The following is a 23,880-nucleotide window of genomic DNA, read 5'->3' on the forward strand; positions in this document are numbered from 1 at the left end:
AAACAGCGTCAGAAGCGTTTCATAGCGACCAGTATCTATGCTGCTTACAACGAGGCTTGGAAAGTCAAACAAATTGAAACTGCTGAAAAAATACGAGAAATTGATCGTATTAATTTGGAGAAATCACTTTCTGTAGTAGACAATGGGTTAATGACTCTGTCTTCCAGAATATATTCGTTGGACAATATTGTATCATCTGCCTTTGATGTGATAGACAGAGACTTGCTAATGTTACAACATGGCCAGTCTCAATTACGCTCTATTATAGAACTAGGCTGGACGCTGCAAAATCTTCGCTCAGGCTATGTGCCTTGGCGTTTAATCAACACAACGTCATTATTTTCCATTTTTAACCTTACTGATAAACAGATCAGTTTGGCACAGAAAGGAGCAGACTATACAATCCTGAGCATCGAAAAACTCGAGAGATTACCATTGACAATGTCAGAGAGTCCTGTCATTGAATGGATAATACACGGAATTATCACTATTCCGATAACAACTTTCCGATTTAAAAAGTGCCTTGAGTACATACCTGCTGGCCAGTATGAACAATTGGGTAAAGGATATGTAAAATCTGAATGGAAATTACCATACACTCATTCTTGCTATAGTGACAGCGACAAAAATGTATTTCTTAGTGGTGACAACTGTAAACATTCACTAAGCGGTATACTTTTGTGTCAGGGTATTAATTTACACGGAGCATGTGATGGAAATTCTAACAACCTTTCATGCCACCAGCTAGTCACACCTGCAACTCAGATAGAGTCCTTCTTTATGCAACTTTCGAACGGGAGTTACATTCTTAGAACGGATCACAGATGTTGTGGCCTCGTGCCAGGGAAAAGTTATCTAGTGAAAGTAACATCCATGGTCAAATGCTGTATGCAAGCATTGTTTCCGAGTGGGCCTGCAGACACAGTGACTTCCATCTGGCCTCGTCTGAATCTCTATTCTATACGAATTGATACATTAAGCAAAATGAAATCTGTACTTTTACAGACAACAGTGCCTATAACGTCATCAAAAGAGACGTATGATCTTCTAGTTGCAAGGACAGCTACTGAAGTTCATGACCTTTTATCAACAAATTGCCCCGTGCATTTCGTAGAAATGTTGAGCCAACTCCTTAACATGTCTAGTGCCACAAGCATCCCAGGCATATTTAAGACAGTCTTTTCGGGACTGCTAACACCCTTCCAGGCAATTTTGGGAATCGTTCCTAATTTTGTACACTCTGTTTTTGGCGGAATACCATTATTTTTGGGACTTGTAGCAGGGATTTTATTTTTGACCCTCCTGCTTCGATATGGCAAGCCGAAACTCAGACATAGCTCCCATGGGAATGGAAGAGACAATCCTAGCAATGCGCTATCGGGACAGGATAACTAACGTCCTTGGATTGGCCAGGCTGAGAGATCTAAACATGACCTGGTTCCTTTCATTCAGACCTATATGGCAGAACTGTATCTTACCGGTACTAAGATGTATGCTTTGCGGAGATGAATGCGTGTTGGACATCTGTCTTTCACTTCCATCAGCAGTACCAATGGACGTCGATACTTTGCTCAGTCCAATAACGGCTCACGCATTGTGTTGTCCCCAGCGGCTACCAATCCTGATGACGGCATTTGTGGAGACTCCTGTGCTACGACTAGGTGGTAACAGTGGAGCAAGCGACAAAAGCAGCATCAACCAGGTACGGCCATCTGTGAGCATTGCTGCTCCTGACTATGATGACAGCAATCATTCTCACACCTGCCAAGTTACAGCACTATCTAATTTGGTTGAACTATCACCTGAATTTGTAGACCAATTTTTTGAGAGCCTGTCTGATACGATGTTCTCACCCGTACAGAAACAATAACTTTGGAGAAGCTTTCCGACACACAGCGTTCCCATGAACTCTGAATTCGGCCTTCAGTTTTGATCCACAAAAACTGTTAAAAGCGTTGGAACTCTATTTCCCCGGTCAAGCAATAATTCCTTTGAATTGGACATTTTTTTAATATTGACCCTTTTTGGCACGAACAATTCTTTGCTTAACGTAAAAACTATTCTTAGAGAACAGAAGCTTCACACTTCTATTTCTAATCACATCTAGAGACATAACAATATTACATCAGCCTCTAGCACATGTTATTACAATGCATTTTTATGTGATGATTTATCTTGCTTTTCTTCTGTCAGAGATACTTCATGTGTAATTCTTTATGCATAATCGTTCATTGATTTCATATGCTATAATTTTTGAATGATGTCTATGCTTCAAAAAAACGTACAGTACCTAAATCTCATGTAGTACAAGTATGCCTATTTCGAATACATTTATGTATTTTGGGGTGGGCAATGTTACACATGCATCTAATTGCTCTAGTTTTAGTAATTTGATGGACATGAAAACGTGGAGTGGGTGTTGCGTGTTTATCTAGGTTCCTGATCGATACTGTGACCTTATGCCCCTATTCGGCTATAAATCCATTTATTCCCTATAATGGCATAACCGTTCAAGTGCGATTTTCAGAAAAGTCATCTCTGGCCTCACACGAACAGAGCCACATTCCAGCATAGTTCTCTCTGCCACTTCCTTTGCGACCAATTAGTGCAATGACAGAGCAGAAGTCACTATCTGATATTCCTAGATTAACACTCCGAGTTCTTCAACAAGATAAAAACTCAGCAAACCTGGAAATCCCCGCTTGCTGTGTTTTGATTAGTAATGGAACTCTAATGAGCAACTGATAACTATCACTTCCTAGTGACATCTTTAATGGACGTCTTATGTCCAACAAACTTGCGTCAAACCCGGCACCTGTCAGGTATAAATATTACCAACGTTGCCTTAAGCAATGCCTGTTGTACGAGCTGCTGTTGCTGATGCAAGCTGCCTGCAAGACCCTGTGTTGGTGACTCTAGCACTCTGTCGCTGCAGCCTTCTGTCCCTTGGTGGTGAAGCTACTGATACCATTATCGCTGCTAAAGCGCAAACGATGGTGCAGTACGCTTAGGAGCTGAACAGCCGTCCCTCTGCGAAGACATCCAGCAGATTCCAGCTGCCCGCGGACGCTGTCCCCCGCTGCCTTTCTCGTGCAGAGAAATCCAGCTTCGGCGTTTCCGGTCTACCCTCGCCGGTGACTGGGATATCGAGAGTGACCCCTGAAGGAGATACCAATCCTCCATCATTCTATTCAGAGGTATGGTGTTGACTAAACCCTTAGACGAGAATTCTTGAAACAAACCTTGGCAAAACCAACTTAACTTAAAGCTACTTACTTACTCCCCTTCCACGTGTTAGGCTTAGGTCAGGCACACTGGGGTAGGCGTAGTTAGAAGCACCAGTTGAGTATGTTAGCCTAATGTATATATGACTGTATATATGTTTTATTACTTTTAAACCATTGTATGGCTAAGAAACCATATCAATGCTTTTACAGTTCTATTTCGCAATCCTTATCCTACTGTACGTACTTTTTATAATAACAAGTCTTGCAATTGTGGCAATACATTTCTCTTGTACGAGAAGAAAGACTGTTCAATAAATGTTAACCCTTTATTGACAAACGCCCGTCTCTCTATTCTCTACATCTCGTGAAAGTAAACTGCACTAGACTGACTGAGTGAAATACATGTCTATTGTTTCACACGACCCTAGAGATTGACTCTTGATCTGAGGAGCAAAGTTGTCATGTTGCACGGTTGTTGGAAAACTGAATCCCTGCTTGTCTGTGCCAGGGAAGCTGATCACTTCCCATGCAGAGAAGAAAGTTTCCAGTGACCTCTGAGCTAGTTGGTAACACACCCAATTAAGTTTAGCATAGTCAGTGGAGGCCTGGAATATCTGCAGTTCCACGTCGATACTACTGTTTATGTTATTCCAATGCGCAGGGCCTAGTGGGAAACTAGGAACTACACTACAGTATCTTTACTGGCGCATCCCTACTAATATGCAGAGATGCACCATTTCTTGTAAATCTGCCCCATAGGGGGAAATTCATTGGTTGCATTTCCGGAGGATTTCATTACAAGACCGGAGGCTATCATTATGCTTATATCTTTTAATGCAGACCCAAGCAGCCGCATATGTCACAAAGTAAAAAGTTCCATACTAGAACATTACAGACCAAACAATAGTAGAAAGCACTAGGCAATCTGCCTCTTTTAAATGCGGCTCCAAGCAGATAAGTCAACTTCTCCTTTCCTCTTGAAAGCTTTTGTTCTCTTTGCTTATTTTCTCTTAATATTGTGGCTATATTTACATTTTTGTGTTTACTTAGACCTACTATATACATTGTTGTGATTACCTAGACCTAATCTAACTATTTCTTTTTCCATATAGCATACTCGTGCCCCTTCCCCTTCTCTACGGCTAACCGCCATTACCCTACCCTCGCTTTTGCAACCCCGACCTCGAATTTACGGAGGTTGGCTTTCCCTCCACTTCCGTCATCTTTTTTGCTTGATTTCAAACCTTATTTCCTCTGTTTAGCGACCAACGCGTCCTCCGCCTTTTCTTCCCCCCGTATTTCTGTGGCCGGCTGCTCGGATTTCAAAGTCCTTCATGGAGCAGCCGGCCGCACAGCGTCTATACGCTCGTTTGCTCTCCTTCTACCTTTTCGCCTAAATGAGAGGAAGGATCCTTTGCCAAAGTGCGCAACATCGCGTTGCTGCTGGGGGCCTTTCCTCGACGCTCGTGCTACCTGCAATGCCGTTATTCAGAGAATCGGTCTGTTTACCCGATCAGCTGCTTCCCTTGCTTCCGTTCACGGAGGGCTTTACTCAAAACAAGTATTTTCGACGATCAACTGAATTTTCAACTATCTACTTCATATAACCTTAGTTTTAAAAGTATTCCTTGCCGATTTGTCTCTTAGTCCTACTGGACCCTCTCTTTTATTTCATTATAGTTAGTATATACTCTTTACCTATATACTCTTTAACCTAAAAAATATTATAAAAAAAAAAAAAAGACAATTTCATTAAATTAAAAAAAAAAATAATAATAATAATTATATATATATTCATATTAAATTTATATTATTACAGGCATCAGGGAATATCATACTTTTAACATGTCTGACTCAGATTCAGAACATGCTAACACTACAGATTCTGACTTTACTGATGAATCCATCAGAAAGCTTATTCACAAAGAGATGAGATCTTGTATGTTCTCTACGTTTTCTCAAGTCATGTCCTCAAAAAGATCATTCCCTTCCGAGGAGGATGTCTTTCCCAAGACAGACTTTACCTGTGAGAACAATCCTGATGAATTAAGGGGTAAGAGGCATAAAAAGAGAAATAATACTGAATTTACCCCAGAGAGCACGGGAGGTCCTAGCACCTCAAACTTTGAAGGAGGTCTTATCACCTCATTTGCCTAAGGTGTCCCTAGCAGCACAAGATTAAGAGGTGTCTGAAGCGGCACGACTTTAATGGGTGTCCCTCGCTGCACGAAGTATCAAAGTGCTCAAGACAATATTAACGATCTCAATTCTATTCCCAATGATAACGATGATGCCTCTGATTTCCCGGATGAGTACATCCTTGATCTTGATGAGGACCGAGATTTTGACTCTCTCCTCTTTGATGACAATACTCCTTCTTGTTCTAAAGATAGCGTCCTAGACCCCTTGGGTGAGGAGATGTTCTCTCCCTTTAATATTAAACACCCCAGGAGCTCTGAATGGACCCCCCATGAGCATGTTTCTAAATTCATCACCAAGTAGCTCAGAAATCCTTTAGAGAGGGAGACGCGAAATCTCTTGAGAGCCGAATGCTCTACACCTTCCATCGAGGGTAAGGTGTGCCAGACCCCAAACCTCGATCCGGAACTAATTACCTACCTTTTTAAACTTGGTAGAGATCCCCGAAAAGGACTAGAGAGGTCCTTAAAGATCTGCCAGGACAAAGTGCTAGACATCCTGGTCCCTTAACTAAAATAATTGATGCTGCTGAAGAGAGCTACCTCAATGACTATCCTCTGGACACTCGCTCCATTCGAGGCTGGAGTCAGAGAGCTCTTTTTTTGTTAGGAAACGCTAATGCTGGCCTCAATTCAGAGAGAAGAAGAGTTGTCTTAACTAAAATTAGCCCTAAATTGACTGATTTGGCTGTCAAAGAAACTTCTATTAATCCAAAAGGTCTTCTTTTTGGAGAAGATTTAATTAAGAGTTTAGGCAAGTACGTCTCTACTTTCACTGCCCTGGACAAGGCACACCAGAACATGAAGAAAGTATTTAAGTCAAATAACCTTTTTGGAAGGGCCGGAAGAAGGGGCCAATCTTTCGGCCGATTCAATCGACGGCCCTACTTGAGATCAAGAGGTTATGGTGGAAGAAGATACCAACCCCCCAACCAGCCTCAATTCTATCCCCCGAGAGGAAGAAGCTTTCATTCCAGAGGATTCAGGGCGAGAGGAGCTCCTACTGACATCAACCCTCAAAGTGAGTACTCCTCCCCCTCCCCTTTCTTCAAATCCAAAAGTGGGAGGGAGACTGAAGTTCTTTTACAACAACTGGAAACTTATCACTCAAGACCCTTGGGTACTAAATACCGTTCTCGGTTTTTCTATAGATTTCACTCAAACTCCATTTCAGAACTCACTTCCAAAAATGATTCCCCTTTCTTTGGATCAGGAAAAAATTATAGAGAAAGAAATTTCCTCAATGCTCCAAAAAGGCGCAATTGTAGAAGTCTCTATAGAATTTCTGAGATTTATAAGCACTCTCTTTCTTGTGGAAAAGAAGGACAAAGGTTGGAGACCCGTCATAAATCTGAGGGAACTCAATAAATACCTTGCTTACAGACATTTCAAGATGGAGGGCATCCATCTTTTCAGAGACATCTTACTAGAAGGAGATTGGTTAGTCAAATTGGATCTGAAAGATGCCTACTTTACTATCCCTATGGCCGAAGAACACCAACCCTTTCTTCAGTTCATTTGGAAGAACCGTCTTTTCCAATTCAAAGCTCTTCCCTTCGGGCTCTCCTCAGCCCCCTGGTGTTTCACCAAGGTCTCTAAGAGAAAAAGGTATTCGTCTTATCCTTTATCTAGACGACATCCTTTTATTGTCTCAAGATTACAATCAGATCATTCAAGATCTCAAAACTGTTGTAGACCTTTTAGAAAGTCTGGGTTTTATCATAAACATGGAAAAATCAATAATGTCCCCATCAAAAACTATGGAATTTTTGGGTTTCACAGTAGACACCACGAATTGCCTTCTCCTTCTTCCCCCAAAGAAGATTTCCAAAATCCGGAAAGAGATAAGACATGTCCTGAAACAACAGTATCTCTCTTTAAGGGAACTAGCCAGACTCTTAGGCCTTCTCTCCTCTTCCATTCAAGCCATTTTTCCCGGCCCCTTGAATTATCGAGCCCTTCAAAGTATAAAAGCGAAGGTTCTCAGATCAGAACTTTGGTACGGAGACCGTGTCTCTTTGAATCAGGAAGCCATCCTGGAACTCATGTGGTGGCTAGACAATCTGGACGCATGGAATGGCAGAGCAATCTTCGGTTCTGCACCGGATTTTATTTTAGAATCGGATGCGAGCCTTCATGGCTGGGGTGCTTGTCTCCAAGATCAAAACACTGGAGGGATTTGGTCTCAAGAAGAATCCTTTCAGCACATCAATTACCTGGAGTTAACTGCAGGGCTTTATGCTCTGATGAGTTTCAAACACTCTCTTCATGGCAGATCAGTCATTCTGAAAATGGACAACATGTCCACTGTCGCCTACATAAATCGCTTGGGTGGTACCAAATCGGAGGATCTCTCCAACCTGGCCAAGAAACTTTGGATGTTCTGCCTAGAACACAAGATCCCCCTCAGAGCAGAATATCTGCCGGGAAAATCCAACCTCTGTGCAGATTGGAACTCAAGGTTCCTCATAGACTACAGCGATTGGAAACTCATCACATCTGTCTTCAATTCACTCAATTATTTCTGGGGTCCTTTTCAAATAGACCTCTTTGCCAGCAGACTAACATTCCAACTGCAAAGTTATTGCAGCTGGATGCCCGACCCGGGTGCTCTAGCGGTGAACGCCTTTCTCCAATCTTGGGAAGGGATCGTCGGTTATGCCTTCCCTCCCTTTGCAATGATCCAGAGAGTACTTCAGAAGTTGAGACAACAACGTTCATCAATTGTTCTGATCACTCCATTTTGGCCCTCCCAAGCATGGTTCCCTACTGCTCTGGAACTAACTTACGATCTTCCGTTCCTTATTCCTTCATTCCTAGACCTCTTTACAGACGTAGATGTTCGAATTCACCCTCTCGTTCAGACAGGGAGTTTGAACCTTCTTGCCTGGAAAGTGTCAGAAGATCCAACTATCTCGCAAGACTTTCGACAACAGCTTCTACTCTCCTCGGAGAATCATGGGCCCCCGGCACTCATTACCGGTACAACAACATTTGGAAGATATGGTTACGTTGGTGCTTAGACAGGGACCTGGATCCCGTGGAAGCACCTATCGTTGATATAGTTAATTTTTTTGGAGAACAGTTTGATAGAGGTCTGAGTTACAGATCTATCAACTGTTATAGGTCTGCTATTTCTGCTTGTCATTCCCTCGTCAACAATAAGACGGTAGGTAAGAATCCTAATATTTGTAGAATTCTTAAGAGCATAAGGATCAGAAGACCTCCTAAACCTAGATATCAATGCATTTGGGATGTTAAATTGGTTCTTGATCTTTTCTGTTCCTGGCCTGAGAACTCTCTCTTGAATAGAGAAAACCTTTCTTTAAAATTGGCAACTCTTCTTTGCTTAATTTCATGTCAAAGAGTTTCTGATGTTAAAGCTCTGGATATTTCATATAGGTCCTATGATATCTTTGGAGTCAAATTTGATCTACATAGAAGAACCAAAACTATGTCTGATACTATTTTTTACCCATGTTTTGACATGTGTAGTAAACTTTGTGTTATCCACTGCATGAAAGAATATGATTTAAGAATGAATTCCCTTCGTCCTCCTGGTGTTAACCAATTACTTATTTCCCATGTTAAGCCTCACAAAGGTATTTCTTCCAGCTCTATAGCAAGATGGGTTAAAATTGTTATGGGCCTTGCTGGTGTCAATTTGGATCTCTTTAAACCACATTCCATCAGAGGTGCTATGGCCAGTAAGTCATTCTGGTCAGGTGGTAAATTGGAAGACATTCTTAAAGCTGCTGATTGGTCCAAATCTAGAACCTTTGCTCATTATTATTGTAAACGTATTACTCATATGTCTGATGTTGTTCTACATGACTACCAACAAGCATAATGATAGCCTCCGGTCTTGTAATGAAATTGCGATTCTCCTATTAACATGACCAGAGAATCTGGATTTCATTAAAGACACGGAGGCTAGCATTATCCCTCCCACCCATCCCTAGGGTGGTTGGATTTGACTTTATTTTTGATGTTCTTCTATTTTAATCTCATGATATGTTCATTTAACTGCTCATACTCTTATGCTTTATACTCTTATGTTCCATTATGAAACTTATCTTTTTTTTTTGTTGGTATTTCTGGTTTCATTTACACCTTTTTTCTTTTCAGATAATCTCTCATGAATTCCTTTTGGTGGCTTCTGATTTACAATCTTTGAAGTTTATTCCTGCTGTTCGGAAAATGATGTTCTTTGGTTCCTCTATCTTCATTCAAGTTATCGATGCTTCGTTGATGCTCCTTGGACTTTTCCTTTCTCCTTTGTTCCACATTTAAAAGAGGCTGATTGCCTAGTGCTTTCTACTATTGTTTGGTCTGTAATGTTCTAGTATGGAACTTTTTACTTTGTGACATATGCGGCTGCTTGGGTCTGTATTAAAAGATATAAGCATAATGCTAGCCTCCGTGTCTTTAATGAAATCCAGATTCTCTGGTCATGTTAATAGGAGAATCGCAAATGGTTGCAGGAAACAGTGGCGCTGGAGAGTCGCCCTAAATTTTGCATCTCCATTAGAGTACACAGAGTGCTGGCATGACCCCCTAGGAGTTACACTGTGAACTATGGTTGCGAAGCTACTGCATTTCTAAGATTGGAACTATCGTCTTCTAGGTAAGCCTCCTCTTTAACGCTGACAAATGCTATGGTATCCCTATATTCAGATTATACAATACCTCTTCAGTACCAGCACCTTTTGTTCATGGCTGCGAAGAAACGTCTGAGCTCGGCCTGACTTATGTATTGTTATTTCTAGCCCGCCTGTGAATGCAGGTGGAAGGGAAGGTGTTTTTATTCACTGAACCTACTCAGGCATGTAATTCGACAAAGAATTATGGAGCAGATTTACAAGCCCCTTGTGCCACTTTTGTGTAATTTTCCCCATGTTAAAAATTGCAGAAAAGTGGTGCAAGGGGCTTGTAAATCTGCCCCTATGAATCTTGAGATCACAGAGGTACATTGGAGAGCGCAGGCATTCACAATTTACAAACTGTGGAGTGGCCTGGATTGGAGTATATCCTATCTCCGTCATTGCCACGCATGCCTTTACAACAAATGTGGTTATGAAGGCATGAATGGTAAAGGCATATGTGTTTTACATGTAAGTATAAGGTAAGTATAGGGTTTAGAGTGGGTTTGGGTTTGGGGGAGTAGAGGTAATTATAGGGTTCAGGGTGGGTATCGGTTTTGGTGTGCCCGGGGTAATTTTAGGGTTCAGGTAGGGTAAGGGTTTTGGGGTGCTAAGGGTAATTTTAGTGTTCAGGGTGGGTATGGGGTTTAGAGTGCCAAGGGTAATTTAAGGGTTCGAGGGTGGGTATGGGTTTTGGGGTGCTAAGTGTAATTTTAGGGATCAGGATGGGTATGGGTTTGGAGTGCCAAGGCTAGTTTTAGTATTTAGGGTGGGTATGGATGTTGGGGGGGGCAAGGGTAATTTTAGGGGTCAATGTGGGTATTGGTTTTGGGGTACTGTCATTTTAGGGTGGGTATGGGTTTTGGGATGCCAATGGTAATTCTGGGGTTCAGTGTGGGTAAGGTTTTTGAAGTGCTAAGGGTAATTTTAGTGTTCAAGGTGGTTAAGGGTTTTGGGGTGACAACAGTAATTTTAAGGTTCAGGGTGGGTATGGGTTTTGGGGTGCCAATGGTAATTTTACAGTTCACAGTGGGTATGGGTTTTAGGGTGCCAAGGGTAATTTTACAGTTCAGGTTGGGTAAGTGTTTTGGGGTGACAAGGGTAATTTTAGGGTTCAGGTAGGGTATGGGTTTTGGGGTGCCAAGGGTTATTTTAGGGTTCAGGGTGGGTATGGGTTTTGGGATGACAAGGGTAATTTTAGGGTTCAGGATGGGTATGGGTTTTGGGATTCCAAAGGTAATTTTAGGGTTCAGGGTGGACATGGGTTTTGGGGTGCCAAGGGTAAGTTTAGGGTTCATAGTGGGTATGGGTTTTGGGGAGCCAAGGGCAATTTTAGTGTTCAGGAAGGGTTTGCGTTTTGTGGTGCCAAGTTAATTTTAGGGATATGGGAGGGAAGGGGTTTTGGGGTGCCAAGGGTAATTTTAGGGTTCTGGGCGGGTATGGATTATGGGGTGCCAAGGAAAATGTTGGTGTTCAGGGTGGGAATGGGTTTTGGGGTGCCAAGGGTAATTTAAGGGTTCAGGATGGTATGGGATTTGGGGTGCCAAGTTTAATTTTAGGGTTCAGGGTGGGTAAGGGTTTTGGGGTACCAAGGGTAATTTTAGGGTTCTGAATGGGTATGGTTTTTGGGGAGCCTATGGATATGTTAGGGTTCAAGGTGAGTATGGGTTTTGTTGTTCCACTTTTAATTTTAGGGTTATGGTGGAGGTATGACTTTTTAAGTGCCAAGGGAAATTTATTGTTCAGGGTGGGTATGGGTTTTGTGGGGCCAAGGGTACTTTTAGTGCTGAGGAAGTGGATGCTGTTTTGGGGTGCTAAGAGTAATTTTAGTGATCATGGTGGGTTTAGGTTTTGGGGTGACCAAGGGAATTTTGGGGTTAAAATTGGTTATGGATTTTGGGGGTGCCAAGGGTACTTTTAGGGTTCAGAGTAGAGGTGGGTTTTGGGTTGCCATTGGTAATTTTTGGATTCAGGGTGGGTATGGGTTTTGGGGTGCCAGGGGTAATTCTAGGGTTCAGGGTGGGTTTGGGTTTTGAGGTGACAAGGGTAATTTTAGGGTTCAGGGAAGGTATGAGTTTTGGGACTTAGGGGTCATTTTAGGGTTCATCGTGGGTTTGGGTTCTGGGGTGCCAAGGGTAGTTTTAGGGTTCAGGGTGGGTATGGGTTTTGGGGAGCCAAGGGAAATTTTAGGGTTCAGGGTGGGTATGGGTTTTGTGGAACCTAGGGTAATTTTAGGGTTCATGGTGGGTATGGGTTTTGGGGAGCCAAGGGAAATTTTAGGGTTTAGGGTGGGCTCCAAGAGCAAACAAAAAAAAATGATAATAACAAAACGTGATTATAATTTTATTTTTAGTCTACCTGCAAATTCAATGTTAGGGCGGGGCATGGCTCATGTGACGCCAGCTGGGGGAGGAGTGGTGGCTCCACCATAAGTGCACATGATGATTTGGCTGTCTGTCTTGGACCAGCCAAACCGTCACGCGCAGTTTGAATGTGCTCTGCCAGGCTCTATTACAGCCTGGTTGAAAACATGCAGAGGCTTCCAGTCCCTCTCTGAGTGCCGAACCATAGCGCTGAGACCAATCACAACTAAGGGTGGCCAGAATTTGCGTAATCGTGTTACGCAAATCTCTGAGAAACTGTAAAAAATCTCAGCGACTCGCAGAAATTCCGCGAGCACGCATAATTGCTTGTTCGCTAAGCTTTTTAACTGTTCGTAATTGCTGTTTGCGTGCTCAGGGGGAAATATCTTGCGAACACGCATTTTGAGAACGCGAACAAGCAAAAAATGTTGCAAAGTCGCGGAATGCAGAATTTTGGGCAATTTTGCGTTCTCCGCGGAACACGAAATTACCCAAGGCAGCGTCATGATTGGCTACGGAAGACTGGGTGCTTCTGGGAGGCAGAATATAGCACAGACGGAGGAGAGGTGACGGCGGGCGACCCACAGGTAACTCTTTTGTATTTTTTTGACCCCCCTGCCCCCATCAGCCACCACTGCACAAAAGGTGCTCTGTGGCATTAAAAACACAAGGCACCTGCCTCGTACAACCTCTGGACTTTCAGTCTGGCAATAGAAGAGATTCGGGCAACCAGTCGCGATATAAATCTCGGTGGGCGAGGACCAATTGTCGCCAATATGTTGTAGAAGAAATCTTCAGAGAAAAGAGGCAAGTGTGAAGCTTTATCCCAAGAAGGCTCGTCCACGACAGGCAGTGGACGGCTGGCCGGCCGGCAGGGATCCCAAGAATAACTGAGTCATATGCTAAAATCCTCACCTGCCACTCTGTTTGCCTGCATGGGCCGAAGTTAAAGAATAATATTACATTTGAAATACCACAATCAGTGGAGGTGCAGCCCGAGCATAGAACAAGTTGCACTAGCTGCACCACTCACTGCCTAGCACAATGCAACATATTACAGTAACATTCCACCCCACGACACTCCCCACATAGCCCCAATTTCCTGAAGACAGACCCAAATAGAAAATGAATTTTTAGTATTAACTTTAACATCATTTTGTAAGTTTTTCAACTGTAGCTCACAACACGAGGTAGGTTAGAGGACCTATGCATTCAGTTTATTGCTTTGACACATTACAAATGTAGTATAACAGCAACAGCAATTGCAGCAGTACCTGCTAAGTACTCCAATGAGGGGAAACCTATTATTCAAGAATACATATTTAAGGTATAACATTTGTGGATTCAAGTGACTGGCTTGCAAGAGCCCTGATTATGCATGCGATCATGAGGGCGCAAAAGGTATAAGGGAAAGTCACCAGCACTGCAGTGCTTAATTTAAGCCAGTGGTTGCTGGTTGGGGGCACCAGCACTTATTTTTGGGGACCAGCACTTATTTTTCCACATTATATATTTCCCAAGTGCAAACACATTAATGGGATGGAAGGAGGAAATGAAAGACACCAAAACTGTCACAAAGGGAAAAAGTAGGAACCTCCAAGAGAGAGAAAAGGGTTAGGAAGTGTCTGGTAGTGGATTAAAGACTATCAGCCTTGGTATGCGGTGCACTGACGTTTAATTGAATCAGTCGCTGGCTTCTGGGCAGAGCTTCCGGCACCAGCACTTTTTCTATCTCAAAATATACACTGTAGCGCATGGCATATTGAAGGCCTGGAACACAAAGGGGGATATGTACTAGGAAGTGACGGAGCGTGTCATTAGTCTCCTTGGCTTAAAGACACGCTATGCCACTTCTGAAATGTAAGGCTGCAACATATTTCCCAGAATGTGGTGCAGCCTTGCGTTTCCCCCTTGGAGGGTGCTAAATTTAACAATTTAGCACCAATGCTGGCACCCTTACACCAGAGTGCAAGGGTGTCTGTGTGCAGGAGAGGATTGGTTATCTGGAGGAAGGTGTCAGTTCCTGCACATAAACAATCCTAAAATGCCATTTTGTAACTTTCCTGTGTTTTGCTTCATGCAGCACACATGAAAGATACAAACCATGGAAAATACAATGGATTGTGTGATGGAATGCCCACTACAACACCCATTGCACACCCCTTTCATGCTACCCATAGTGTGAAAGGGTGCCTTATGTACAAGGCAGCTTTAAGCCACGTTAAGTGGCTTAACACTGTCTTGTACATAGGGCAAGGCCCCAATACCACAGGAACATCACAAAAAGTGACGTTCCCATGGCGATTGGGGCTTGTACATATGCCCCAAAGATTATTCTTGTTGGGGATGAGCTTGTGCCTAGCTTCTTAAACAGCCTGAGTGAATTCAAGATCAAATGAAAGGGTGAAGCCCTTGAGTGGTATGCTGTTTTCCTCATGAGCTAATTGTACATTTGTGACCATGTTTCTGTAATTGAACAACTTGACAATAAATGGACTTGGCAGGGCACCATACATTAGCTTTAGGAGAAGAGAGCATGATCCCTCTCTTCAACAAGGACCTGGAAGAGGTGTTCGCATCACAAAAATAGCAATTAAATGTTTCTTGATCCAGTCCTCAGCTCACGGCATATTGGTGGATTCTGGAATACCAACTATTTGCAGGTTACTGCACCTCAAGCGGGCTTCCAAGTCCTCATTCTTGGATTTTAGCTTTTCTATTTCTGCTTTCAGCTCAGTTTGCAGCTTTGTCTGTTGAACAGTGTCTTCATCGATATCCAAAATCCTTCCTTCATCCATGCCCAGCCTGCTATGTCATCTCTCCAAGCACTGCTTCATATCATCCATACGTTGTGTAGTGAAGCTGCCCTTCATTTCAATTACAGTAGCAGGGTGCCGTGATTCAGTTATGTCACTTTTTTGCTCTACCTCATGTACCTGAGCCATCTTCTTCTCCCTTCAACAGTAAGCGTACCGTCTGATTTGCTCATGCTTGCCAGCCCTTATATAGGCGCTATGTGATTGTGATCTGCAGAAACCCATTTATTTTCAACTGAGATGGGTGATGTTAGTTTTCAATGCCCTAAGTCAACCTCTGCATCTCTCCAACAGGACTCACAGATGGTCATTTGCTTCGAGCGCACAAAACCCAGAGCAGACTCAGCAACCTTCCAGGTAGGTCTGCAAGGGGCATCGGTGAGTCCCTCAGACTGACCTGGGTCTAGAAACACAGGCAGGACCAATAGTTTCACCGACCTTGACAATACAGCCCAGTAGCAGGTAAAGGTGTGTTGTATATATTATCTGGACCTGTAGCGCTCCTTTAGGGAGAGCTTCTTTCTAGGACAGTCCACACCCTGACAGGCAGTCTTTGATGTGCAAAGGCAATGCGCCAGCCCACCTAGTCTAACTCCTGCCTTTCGCCATCGCAGGCTAAGCCTGCAAATTCAAGGAGTGTGTAGCATGAAAGAGGCAGGCAGGTTAGAGACCACTGGCTTAATGGATATCACTGCCACTCGGCCGGTGCTATTTGTCCCCATCAGCTAAGACGCGGCACCTGAGCAGGGAGAGCTGTACACATGCTAGAGGGAGCTGCAGCAGGCGCAAACTGCTGCCAAGTTCTGCTGATAGGCCGCTGCCTTCCTCTGGTGCAATAGCCAGCCTCCGCACCTTGCCTCACCTCATGATGGAAACATCCTGCTCCTTAAAGCTTTGTGCACCCACCAATTTTTATTTGTGTAAAAGGACCAGAAAATTATGAACATGATGTGTTATGAAGAAGGTTTGCAATTAATGTTTGACAATTACATAGTGGCCTTGTGTTCACCCCTCAAGTTTAAAGGAGATATGGCAAACTACTGATGTAGACTATATTAGATATTCTACAAACACAATGAGTGTGCACATGTTGTGCTCGTTCCTCCCAATCCAAGTATTTTTTTGTTGTTAGGAAATATGGCTATTATGTGGGGTAGTTATGCAACCTCACTGTTTAAGAAAGCAACAAGTTCATATAAGGTCTGTTTGATAAACCTTAGCTCAGTCCTGGGTGGCTATGGCTCAGAGCGGTCAGGCTTTATCAAATGAACAAGTGTAAAGCATTTAGGACTACCAACACAGCTGAAAAAGAAGAAACTGCAATACAATAAAAATACAACACCCATTTATAAAAAATAGGCCATATTTTTATCTTGAAATAGACACCTCAATGAAAAATCCATTAGAGTGTTCCGGAGATATGAATTTTTAAAGAAACAACAAATCAAATATTTTCACTTAGCGCAATAAATCATTGTACTCTACGGCGACTTGCGGTTTACTGTTATCCATGACAAGTAACTCTAAAACAGCTATGTCTGAACTCTTGTGGTGATTAACTCCAGCAGTGAGCCAGTCATGGGAACCAATAATGTTCGGTAGAACAGTTACCTCACAGTAAATTCAGGTTCCGGTCCAGTTGCAGGCTCTATGGGTGAACTGACATAGACATCAATGGAGTGGCCCCTATGCAAGTGATGCAGGATGCTGAAAATGCTCATGGATGCTGAATAGGTGTTGGGGGTCTTCCTGGGCTCACTCCTCTATCCACGGACATGGTGGGGTGACTTTGGCCACAGGGTTTGATGCCCCTCAAAGTTCTGGTGAAGTCCAGCTGAGAACTAGTTGCTACTAGTCTTCGGTTACAGGGAAACCATTGGTTCCCTTTAACTGGCAGCAACTTCCTTGCTAAGGAGGCCAAACTGCACTCTGACAATTCCCTCAGGTTCAGCAGACTTGGTTGCAGCTATTGAGGATCGCAACCCAGTATGCCCATCGCAGAAGTGTGGCTAACTGGGTGCTATACGCCCACAAAAAAGACTGTTTGGTAATGGCTTCTCCATCTTTCGATGAAATGCCAGCCTGTCTGCTGAAACAAAAGCACCTCTATTGTATGATTACTATTTGCCCTTCAAAGGTGACTTCCCCTTTGAAACTCACCATTTGAGGTCAAACCCTGTTAGGCCTTATTGCCAGGAGGAGGTCACACCTCCTGTCTTGGCGGATTATTTATTTGTGTTCCTTCCAGACAGTCACTCACATCTCCCCAAGGAGGGCTGATGGCTGTCGAGGACAACAGGTTGTGTGCAACCGTAAACAGTCACTGTAAAACTTTGGACAACAAAGTGTCAGCTTTCTAAAGTTCAAAACATCTGCAGGGAGGCCAGGAATTTGGTCTTCTACAGGAGGGATGAGAGACTGCTTTAAGAGGAAAATATATGTTTTCCCAATGCTAAGCTATAACTACACACTGCATTGGCAGCGCTGGGAGGCTTACGGGTAGCCAAATGATATAGAAGAGTGATTATATTAGAAAAGAATACTCACTATTGGAGCTTCTAATCTTTCTACAGTAAAAATGACATTGTGGGGTTTTTACTGTCATGATATGTAAAAACACATGTCCAACCTTTCAATATACAGCACCCTACTTTAGAGTTTCTTAGACTTGCCTTAAGGGGTGGCCTATACATATTAAAATAATAGGGTTTGGGCTTTGTCATTACTTTAAATGGCAACATCGAGTTAGCAGTTTAAAACTGCTCTGCCAGCCAGCAAAGGCGGCTGGGAGTCATGCTTTGTTTTGTAACACTTGTGATAGCACAATGAGTGCTGCAGTCCATGAGAGAAACTTTAGCTTACAGGCCCTGGGTGTCCTTAATACCATATATTAATGACTTATGAGCAAGTTAGCTTATTCCAGTTGTGGGTGAGACAATTAGACATATACATTTAAAGGGTCTCAGCAGGACTCAGTGCCCCTACAGAGTTGAAATAACAGCAATATCAGTACACAAACTTGGCTGTGATCATACAGAAGGGGCATTTCCTTTCATGCTTTATTTGCTTTTTACCCTTATATTGGTTTTGTTTGACCACAGACACGGAGCAACATGTTGGTTAACAAATACAACTGGTAATTGTGATTTATAACTCTTCACAGTGAAAACTACCACCACATCATGCTGATCTGACAGGTGCAATTGTTCCTTAATTTTGAAAAACCTGGTTTAATGTGCGTTGCATTTTGTAAGTAAACACTTTGTGTGAAATGTGTCGACAATGCTCTGGTATATCATGAACTTCTTAAAAACAAGAAAAATGTCTTTGTGAAGCAGGAAGGTCCCAGACATCCAGGAACCTACTTTCATGAAAGGAATAGCAGGGGCTAGCTCAGAGGGGATATTTCTCTTTTGTCATAAAGGTGTGGAAAAGGTGGGGTAGGGTAGAGCTAGGAGATGGAATCCTAGTTACAGTTCTCAATGCCCATTTTTAAAAAACTATTTGTCGGATTGGTTTTGCCATACGCCACAGTAACATCTTGTTTTCTGCTCTAGTCATACCACAAATTGTGAGACTCCTGCTCACCCATTACCATTTATTGCCTATACTACTGTTATGCAAGGGTAATAGAGTGTGCATTTTCATAAGGAGTTTGGGTGGGTTTAGGAATGAGTTTTCGTCCTCCTTTGATGAAGAATTGCAGGATTAGATATCCCAGTGAGACACTGATATTCCAATCCATCGGAGGGGATGTCCTCTGGAAGTAGTATATTTAATTTACCATTTTCTCAAAATTAAAGAGCACAAATGCAACTGTACTGAGACATATTTTAGCTGATATTCAGGTTGCCTGTGACAGCATCTGGAATTAGTAGTCAGGTGAGCACTTTTCTGCATGCACGTAGGAACTTCTCATAGTACTATACAAACTGTCAATACCACTCCCCAATATACACTTTCCTTCCTAGAGCATATGCCTTGGAACTCACACAGTAAGTACTGTTTCTCAAACATCCACCTGCATACTTAATGCTGTCAATTGATAACTATGACATGGCAACATAGACTACGGGCCTCATTGCGACATCGGTCGGAAAGCATTCCGACTGACTCCGTGTCAGAACTGTTTCCGACCAACTCGGGTTCAGGGAGTCCGACTGATCGGTCGGAAACATGGCTTCCAATTTGGGCTCGGAAAATCAAAATACCATTCGGAGCGCTTCCGACTGACATTGTAATGAGGCCCTATGTTCGGATACCACTTTGAAAATATACTGTATCATTGTCTGTTCAACCAGTCTCAAAGTATTTTCTGGGCTAGTTGCAGCATATCGGAACTTTGGGCCATATGTACAAAATTTAGAGTATGCAATTTCCTAATTGTTATTCTTACAGAATCACAGTTAGGAAATCACAATTTGTGATGCACAACAACTAATAACTATTAAATTGCGATTCCCAGGGGGTGGCAAATCAACCTACCACTTTTTTACGGATGTTACGTATCTGTCAAATTCAAAATTGGTCCTTTAGTACTATACAAAAAGTTCTGAATTAGAATTTCTTTGTCATGAAGATTTTGCTTAACCAAATGGACATACATAGTTACATCTTAACCTTTGAACAAGACATGGTCATCATCCTGTTCAAAGGTTAAGATGTAACTATGTATGTCCATTTGGTTAAGCAAAATCTTCATGACAAAGAAATCCTAATTCAGAACTTTTTGTATAGTACTAAAGGACCCATTTTGAATTTGACAGATACGTAACATCCGTAAAAAAAGTGGCTGATGATCCATCATTCCCATTTTCAGTGCATATACATCCTCCACTTGTGCATTTATTTTTGTTTTGATCAACCTTGGGTCCTAGGTAGTCTCCAAACACTCAGGAATGGATAATTGGGCAGATATTCCGTGGCTGTCCTTTGTTTACAACTTTTTTAAGGACTTGGACCTTCCTACATATTTCAAAGAACCTTCCATCTTGTCCACTATTACTCGAAAGTCTTTAAAAATGTTATGTTTGTCACATTTAAGGGAAATTCGCATAGCTAAAGAAATTAACAAGGTCTCAAACCGGCACATTTTAACTATTCAATGTACTCAGGGTATTCAACCGTATCTCACCTTTTGTTTGACCACTTATGAAAAATACCTATTGACTCGGTTTAGGTTCAATATCTTTTTTCGTTTGGTTGCATTTCCAAAGAGACAAGATTGGTCCATTCCATCTATCCTGTGTCCTTGTGATGGTACTTCCGAACAGTCTACTATTCATGTAACATTGTTCTGCAAACTTTATGAATCACCTCACAAACGTTGGATCATTCCTATACTGTTATCCCTGGGTTTGAGAAGATGCCGTCCTGCCCTTTTTGCGTTACAACACTTAGAATCAGTATTTAACGCTAAGTGCATTGCTATGTTTCTTAAAACTTGTGTAAAAATCCGCTGTAATCAAGATTAATTGTAGCTCTCGTGTTTTAAAATTTTCTTACAGTTTTCATCTTTTTATATCTTCAGGAATGAACTTTTTATTCTTTTTAAGCTATGTATGTTGATTTTCATGTGTACTTTTTGAGGTTCCTTTAAATTTGGAAACCGAATAAAAGTTATTTACTACTACTACTACTACACTCAGGAATGAAGGAATGAGTTAAATCTGCACAAATGACCAAGATTTGATTTTGAATTCCCATACAGCTGAGAAAAAAGTATGGACCAGTTTACACTGTGTATTTTGGTCCACGGCCGGTGGTGGTCTTGTGTGGATTTGAGGCTGTGAAAGAAGCTCTGATTGATCAAGGAGGGGACTTTGAGGGAAGGGGAGAACTACCAATTGTGGACAACTTCCTCAAGGGCTTTGGTGAGTAATATTCTTCAGTAATCTGATATTTAATTTTCTCTATAGCACATCATCTCAGTGTGAGTGACTAAACTGCTTCTTTGCCAGGATCTTCAATACGAATCATTCACAGTGTTTTTTCTGGAAGGTATCTTTGGCCTCGTCTATTCTGAGGGCCCAGATGTTTCTCTACTCAAAATAATCAGGTGCAGAGTTATTTGTTTTAATAAGTGCAAATGCACACCTGATAAAGGCACTGGTACACCGGGACAGACAGATTTAGCCGAGCCCTTAGCAAATCCTCTACTATAGTATGGCCGCATATTTATTTGCCCTCCGTGGCAGCATCCAAGTCTGAAAATGGCCCTGATATCTTCCCAATCCCCAGCCTTGCAGATCAAATACTCTTGCCCCTAATTCACATTTAGCAATTGCTCAGAAAACAAAAGTTCACAGAATAAGTAATTCTGGCCAAGCAGGCAGGCTGTTTCTGTTCCTAGCGCTTAAATGAATATTAGTGGGATTTTGATGGGGTTATTCTGACCAGAATCAGAAAATCTTGCCTCCCTGTATACCACCCCTATGTCTGGCCAACTTGTGTTCAGGGCATGAATGGTAACAAGCATATAGTATAGACCTCCAGCTAAAGGGATGGTTCCTAAAAATCGAAGAGTGTCAAATCAGGAATTTCCATAAAGGAAATAAAACAAAGCAAGGAGAAATAAGTACAGAAGGTGTCAGCATACCAAAAGCTTGGTCAAGGGTCTTCTACGGGTCAGAGAGTAAGTGTTAGCCCAAGCGCGAACCTCTCAGAGTCCAAAGGAAAATGCTCTATGCATTCAGAGGAAAATTTCTGAAGGGATGTCAAAAGGGATCTGATCTCCAATTGTATGAACATGACATTATAACACACAAAGTCCACTCCGTTACACCCCATTTGACCGTATCATCAGAGGCTACAGTTCTCACCCATTTCTCATGTTGCAGACTGCAACTTCAGGGGAACATCTCACACTGGACATGCACATTGCATCTCCTTCTCATGAGCAGGTTGGTTTTACAACATTTGCTCAGTAGTCCTTTTCTGTTAACGCTCTGGTTCCCCATGTTCCTTCATCAAGGTCTTCTTCTCAGGGTCTTCTTCTATTTCTAGTACAGTAATGTATCTATCTACAGCTAAAAAGGCATGTAAATACCGGCAATAAATATCGAGTTAGCAGAAAATGGAAAACAGATTTTAGCATTAACTCAATGGTGCACATTTAATATGTGTGTGCACATTTAAACAAAAATGAATATAAGTTTCTGGTGTATTAGATTCACATCACATGGAAAATTCAGTAAGTCTCAAAATAATCTCGTCAGTATGGCTAGGAACTACATTAAAATCAGAAATGTGAAATATTAATGCACACATTTGAAGGAGCCAGTTTCCATGTTCTAGACCCGCTCTGGAACCTCAGGTCAATAGGACTTTTTATCAGTATGAAAGTGTAAGGGCGGAGAGAAATCGTTAGCATATCAATCATTTCGGTTCCAATTTATCATGACTCTTAAGAATCACAGACTCCCAATTAGGCTTAGTTGGTTTATTACAAAGTCAAGAACAACTGAACATACAAGCAACTCAAAGTGAGGGTGTAGAAAAACATTGGAACTAATACAAAGCCAAATATGCGGATGAAGTTAAGGAGGTGCAACATTCACAAGATATTTAGTTTGAGAATCAAGATACAAAAGATTTTCGAGCAGACATCCAGATTCCCCTTCATTAGAAGTTTGTGGGTAAAAAGCATGAGTCTGTCCCTACACCAGCACTAACGTGACATCCCTATATAACATTTCCCCAAGGCAAGATCATTTATGGTGTCAGACTGTGAAGTCTTCCTAAGAAGTCTCTTCACATCAGTTGGGTCAAGTTGCATAAAGCCGCAGAGCTCATTCTAAGATGCTCTCACTCTTAAGGCAAGGTAGGTGTCCCCGTACCCTTTCCCTACTTACAATACATCAATACCACAGGTAGTATCCCATGGTGCTTTGCAACATCACACCATCCAGTTAGGCCACCTCCTCGTAGGTAACTTTCAATTAGGCAGCGATGCTCACAAGCTTTGGCTAGGTGACCTGGATTACCGGGCTTATTCCGATGTGAAAGTGCAACAGTTCTCCATTATCAGTATCAACGCTCAATGTATCCTCTTCTCCCTAAGCCTACCTCCTAAAACAAATACATTATTCTAACTAACAAGGATGAGTCTTCCACTTGCAAAAGAAATGTGAGAAAGAACAAATCCAACATGCACATGAAATTCAATTGTTAGATCTAATGTGAGAGCTTCCAGGGAAAATGCATTTGAAGACCACAGAAATCGGCCAACATAAGAAATAGCACACAGGCATTATGGAATTACAGATAAAATGAACACTTACTGAGCACTCTTAAATTAACACATTACATAAGCACATCAAATACGTGAATAATTGTCAGCTGCATATACGATTTCTGCAGATGAATGTTTTCAGCTAAACACATATGAATTCAGCGTTAATCTTTTCACGTCAAACATACTGGAGTCTGAGTTGTACCTCTTTCTGCATAGACACTTCAACGATCGACAAGACCACACTCCGAATCAGGCTACCGGCACAAAGGGCAGCAACACCTTGACAGAGTCGACCTCACTTTCAGACCGCTTTCGCAAAGGGCTTATAACGGACAAGGCTTCTCAAAAAAGTCCAATCACAAAAAATGGAACAGAGAGACAAAACCATGACAACTGC

The 23,880-nt window shown here is 42.2% G+C and overlaps 1 protein-coding gene across 1 annotated transcript in view; it reads left to right on the forward strand.

Annotated features, from left to right (window-relative positions):
* The window catches only part of LOC147692378 (cytochrome P450 2G1-like), an 847,409-nt gene that overhangs the window by 69,980 nt on the left and 753,549 nt on the right, over positions 1-23,880 (forward strand). The window contains exon 2 of the mRNA XM_086938602.1: positions 20,958-21,120. Coding sequence (XP_086794728.1) covers positions 20,958-21,120 — 163 coding nt within the window. The remainder of the gene's footprint in view (positions 1-20,957; positions 21,121-23,880) is intronic.

Source organism: Lissotriton vulgaris, chromosome 9, assembly GCF_964263255.1.
Source record: "Lissotriton vulgaris chromosome 9, aLisVul1.2, whole genome shotgun sequence".
Classification (NCBI taxonomy): Eukaryota; Metazoa; Chordata; class Amphibia; order Caudata; family Salamandridae; genus Lissotriton; species Lissotriton vulgaris.